Below are 6,000 nucleotides of genomic sequence, written 5' to 3' on the forward strand. Positions count from 1 at the left end.
GATGTGCTTGCAAATAGCCCTTGTGCAGTAATCATTTTGAGTAAAACATGCCTCACTGTTCAAGAAAAGACACACAGCAACCAAAAACAAAAGCCAGTTTAACCTTGGCATTTAGGAATAGCCAGGCAGTAAACCTGCCAGAGGCCTTTAATGCCAACATTGTGATTACTTGTTTTACCACACACTGAGATCACTTGCCAGTATGGGATGAACTCTGCACCACACATCTCATACCTCTTTGCATGCTGGCCAGAGTCAGTCAGATTAACATTTTGATTTGTATCAAGCTCACCAACGTGGTTATTGCCAGGTTCCAAGATATTATGTGAATTGGCTTATACTGAAGACCTTTTAGAGTTATTAAAACCCACTTAGGATGGACTGTCAACCCAGCATTGTGTTTATGCTGTAAATTGTTTTGATATTGCAGTCATGTGAAAATGACTTACCTATCTGAAACTGCTCTGGCCTTTAGCAGTGCTGCTGTGTAACATATTGCTGCTGATTTTGGAAGGCTGATATCTATGGAACAATAAATGGTTGACTTTAGATTCTAAAGTGAGAAACATTTCAAAATCACTACCTCTGAAGACAATAATTTACATTCGGTCCCGGATCTGGTCATCTTATATTTTTAAATCCTCTTCATTTGATATAAAGCTTCAGACCTTTAAAATTCTATCTCATGGATATGTAACCCCGCTTAAATTACATCGGTGTGCTCCCCTGTGCAGGAACATGTGTGGAGAAGTGAGTTTGAGCATTGTTGGTGGAGATGCAAAGTTAACACGGCATTTTGGGAACAGGTTTTAAATCGGATTTATATTATGACTGGTTTTAATATACCTATGAAACAAGACTCTTATTTCTAAACTACTGGTCAGATCTAGATATATCAAAACCTACAAAAGAATTAATAGCCACATTATTGATTGCAGCAAAAACAGCTATAACTGCGAAATGGAGAGACAAGGCAGGGCTTGCCATAAATATGTGGCATAACAAGATATGGGCTGCGGTCACACGCAACATTAGCCACGCAAGAGATACGGAAGACAAGCGGAGTTTCCGGTCGCGATCTCACCAGCACATCTGGGAAGCGTAGTGCTTCCGTGGCACAACTGAGGCTTCCTGCCGAAAAAGCGCAGCAAAAAACTAGTACCTTGGAGGTACTAGTTTCCAGAAACTGCGGGGCAAGGGCGGGCGTCTGATCGCGTTTCCGGTGGTATCCGGCGCCCGCCCATGTCCCCTTGCGGAAAAGGGTTTTTTTCCCCCCACGTCTCCGTGGATGCGCACACGCACCCAACGGAGCATGCGCATTCGTAGTGTACACAAAAAAAGAAAACCAGTTCGCCGCGCCGCGCGCTTCTTCATTGCGCGCAGGCGTGTGTTGTGATCGGCACCTCTCCCTTGCCATGGAACCTCCACAGTACCTCCACAGAACCTCCACAGTAGGTCTGATCGCTTTACTGCATGTTAGTTTGCCCCGGGGCAAACAGCCACACTTCTCCTCTGCAGTTTCCTGCCTGTGTGGCAGGGGCCATGGAATCGCTATATAGTGGGGAAAAAATAACTGATCTAATAACTTAAAGTAATATGGATATGGATATTTATTCCAAATTTGTAGTAAAGTGGTTTCCTATATTAGGTTATTGGGGGCCGCGGTGGCTCAGAGGTTAAGATGCTGAGCTGCAGACCGGAAGGTCTGTAGTTCGGTAGTTCGAGACCCTAGTGCAGCATGACAGAGTGAGCTCCTGTCTCTGGCCCCAGCTCCTGCCAACCTAGGAGTTCAAAAGCAAGAAAATGCAAGTAGATAAATAGGTACCACTTTGGTGGGAAGGTAACAGTCTTCCGTGTGCCTCGGCATTTCGTCATACCGGCCACATGACCACGGAGAAGTCTTTGGATAGCACTGGCTCTTCAGCTTGGAAATGGAGATGAGCACCAACCCCTAGAGTCGGATTCCACTAGCTTTCGAGCAAAGGAAACCTTTACCTTTACCTATATTAGGTTATTTGGCTTCTCACAATGTGGTTCCTAAAAAATTGGTTCATATGAACTTGCTTAATATCTGACATTAGAAAGGTGGTATGATATGTTTGGTAGCTGGTTGGTTTAAATTCGTTGTTATGATCCACTTCTCTATTGCAACATAACTGAGAAGTATTTTTATATGACATTCTATGCATCTTATATGTTCAATATCTTACTTATGTTCTTGCTTTGTATATATACTGTAATAAAGGAGGAGGAGGAGGAGGAGGAGATTGGATTTATACCCTGCCCTTCACTACCCAAAGGTGTCTCAGAGCGGCTTACAAACTCCTTTCCCTTCCCCTCCCCACAACAGACACCCTGTGAGATAGGTGGGGCTGAGAGAGCTCTTAACAGAAACTGCTCTTTTTCAAGAACAGCTCTTATCAGAACTATGGCTTGCCCAAGGTCATCCAGCCAGGTGCAAGTGGAGAAGTGGGGAGTCAAACCCAGTTCTCCCAGATTAGAGTCCGCGCACTTAACCACTACACCAAACTGGCTCTCTAAACTCAATAAATAAACTACAACCCCCCCCCCCCATTTACAATTTACCCAATGTTTTATACCAGACACATCAAACATATGGCCCAGGGGCCAGATCCTGCCCATCCACAGCTCTTATTCAACCCGTGAGCAACTGGGGGGGGGGGGGGGGACAGCCCAAATGTGAGCGGGAACTGGAAAGGCACGTATTCGGGTATTATACGCTCCTGCTGAGGTCCCTCCCTTCCCCAAATGTAAGCCCTTCCCAGGGTCTTCCCTCAGATCTCCAGGGATTGCCCAACCCGGAGCTGGCAGCCATAAGGGCTGATGAGGGCTGGTTTGGCCCGGAGCTCTGCTGATGATCGGTATGGGTCATGGTCAGTGATAAAACAGTCAGTGGTAAAATGTCTCCAGTACTTGGCATTACATTTTATGGTACACATAGCCCAGCCTGACAAAGTGACATTTATGTCAGATCTGGCCCTTGTAACAAATTCGTTCAACACCTATGTTTTATACTGTGGAAACGTCTTGAATTCTCCCTTCTAAGATGTTTTCATCTTATATGTTGTGTGTAAAATGTCTAAGATTAAAGTTTTAAGATGAACTCAGAATTTCTGTCTGAGTGCATATCAAGAAGAGCAGTCTGTGTGTCCCTCAAGTGATCAATCCACGCAATAGGGGCCCTTCTGCTCCCACAGAGGTGGTGGCTAGAAGAGGTACTTCAGAATTAATTAGCTTGACTTGTTGTAGGTGGTGTAGAGGGAGAAACTATAGAAAGAGTCCTGGCTAGGCATCTCAGTCTCTTGTACATGCCTTAAGAACTCCATTGGATCATGCCCCAAACAGCCTAACTCTGTAGAAGCCCAGTAACAAACTGCTTCAGCACCAGTGACAAAGTGCCTGAATAAGGCTAGAGTAACAGGCGAGACGAGCACATGTGTGAGTTCAGCAGCTCAGTGAGAAAGCCACAGCACTAGAGTTTCTTCCTCTCAACATTCTAAACCATAGAATACTTTTCCCAGATTGAGTAAACACTTCAGGTTTGAATTAAAAATATTTAAAGATATAACTACCTATCAAGGCAGAATGCCAGCAGGAGTGAATAGTGTCTACTTTTATTGTCTATTAGCCACGATGGCCAAACAGAACCTTTGTATTCCCTGCCTGTGAGCTTGCCAAGGAATCTGGTTGGCCACTGAGTAAACAGAGGGGAATTTCAGACAGCCGATATATTCCGGTTCAGGAACTGTTCCCTAAAGGTTTCTGGTCTGACATTTCAGACAGAACCGTTTTAGTAACAGTTCCCTACCGGAATATATTTTCACTTACAGATAGAAACACTTCTGTCCCGTTCAGGAAACGTCGCTGAACTGTTTTACCTGCAAACTGCTTCCAAGCGGTCTCTACTTTTCTATACCGCTTCTGAAGCGCTATGGAGTGCTGCGTAAAATGCCCCATAGCACTTCCTCCTGCGCCGCTTTGTTTTCCTGCCATTTTTTGCCTGCACGGGCAATCTCTGTCCTTTTTTTTTTTTTTTGAACGTTCATTTTAGAGTGCTATGGGGCTATAGCACTATAACACAGCACCAAAACAGCAACCCCATTGGAATGCCTGGATATATGAGATGGCTACATCTGCCACCTGGAAACAAGTACCTCATTGGACTGCAGGCTTTGGCAGGAAATCAGGGCATCAGTGATTGGTGTGACAGATGCTGCTAACCCTTCCATGGCCACTGTGAGTCCTTGCATTGTGGGGGGATGACAGAATCCAGGAAGCTCTGCATTCATCCCAAATAAATTATTTCCAAGGCAGACCTTCTTGTTGAAGAGCTCCTCCAGAATCACTTCCTTCACAATAAGGAATGCAGTTGACAGGCCCACACCAAACTGATGTCTGAGTTCCCTGAATACTTCTTGTTTGGCCAGGTACCATAGGGTGATGGCCAGTCTTTTCTCCACTGGAATGGATATCCTAATGTGAGTGTTCTGCCACTCAAGACGGTGCCTCAGGGAACCAGCTAGTTCAAAAAAGGTTGCCCTAGACATCTGGAAATTCTTCAGCCAGTCTTTATTGATCCATGTGCCCATCAGTGTGTTTCCACCAGTCCTCAGTCCTCTCTTTTACCCACCAATGTCGAGGGACTGTATGGGCAGCAATGTCAGGTGCCCATGCCCTGATAGATGCCCTCCAATTGTACCTGGAGGGTGCATGGCTCAAGACAGGCATGTCAGTTCTCCTCCCCCTCCTCCTAGAAGTGTGTAAGCACCTCACTCAAAGCTGCTGTGCTGCTGATCATCATCTGCAACACCTCCAGGATCAGTTGCAACAAGGTAGTTATGGAGACAATGACTAGATCAGTAGCCTCTCACACAATCACACAAAACTACTATAACCAGACAAGCCTACCACTCACCAACTTCAGCCCACAAAGATAAGGGGTTTGCCTCCCTGCCCTTTATACCTGATCCAGCTCTGTGCCAGTCACTTCCCAGCCAATCGCCTCTTGGCATGGATGGATGCATATCGGGCTGGGTCAGCAACATCTGTCTCACCAATCACTGATGCCCTGATCTCCCGCCTAAACCTGCTGTCCAATGAGCATCTTCTCCCCAGCTGGCAACCTGACAACCCATCACCTTCCCCTGACTCACAGTGGGCATGGAAGGGTTAGCAACATCTGTCACACCAATCACTGATGCCCTGATTTCCTGCCAAAGCCTGCAGTCCAATGAGGTACTTGGGCCATAGCACTCTAAAATGAACGTTCAAAAAAAAAAAAAAAAGGACGGAGATTGCCCGCGCGGGCGAAAAAGGGCGGGAAAACAAAGCGGCGCAGTCTGAAATGCCAAACCGCTTCAGAGACGGCTCCTTACCTGTAGGGGAAAGGCTGTGTAAAATGGCAGCCCTGTACTGGTTTACTCCAAGACGGTACAATAACGGCTTAAAAACGGCTTAAAAAGGGGAATGTGAAATTCCCCAGAATGATTGACATGGATTATCACTAGACTGATTGAGTAGGGTAATTTTTATGTTCTTAATTCTAGGCATTATACAACACTAGAAGCTAGCAACCACTGTTTTGACCAATTGATATCTATGCATACAACCAGATGCCCAACAAAAATCCAGGATGGTGAGAGAATGTTTGTGTTCTCCAAGAATATCACTTTTCTTGCTCTCTTCCATGCATACCCTGACCCCCCCACACTCCCGTTCTTTCCCTCTTCCTTTTTATCAACAATCCCTTGATCTCTCCTATCTCAGAATAAGCTGTTTGGGGGAAGCATCAATACCACAAGCACAAGATACGGAAGTATCTAATCTGATAAAACAGTTAAATATTTTTATCTAGCCCCTATAATTCCATGCAAAACATGAATCCTCAATTTATCTACTTTTGAAAGTTATTTTTAAACTTAGGTACAAGTATATTAGCTGCTAGAAATGTAACATTTTCAATAATTTTGAAGCCACGGG

The 6,000-nt window shown here is 45.2% G+C and overlaps 1 protein-coding gene across 1 annotated transcript in view; it reads right to left on the minus strand.

The window, feature by feature from the left end:
* The window catches only part of ST7L (suppression of tumorigenicity 7 like), a 75,867-nt gene that overhangs the window by 45,966 nt on the left and 23,901 nt on the right, over positions 1 to 6,000 (minus strand). Inside the window, exon 10 of the mRNA XM_015411065.1 lies at positions 450 to 522. Within this exon, the coding sequence (XP_015266551.1) occupies positions 450 to 522 (73 nt within the window). The remainder of the gene's footprint in view (positions 1 to 449; positions 523 to 6,000) is intronic.

Source organism: Gekko japonicus, unplaced genomic scaffold (assembly GCF_001447785.1).
Source record: "Gekko japonicus isolate JY-2015 unplaced genomic scaffold, Gekko_japonicus_V1.1 scaffold610, whole genome shotgun sequence".
In the NCBI taxonomy this organism is placed as follows: domain Eukaryota; kingdom Metazoa; phylum Chordata; class Lepidosauria; order Squamata; family Gekkonidae; genus Gekko; species Gekko japonicus.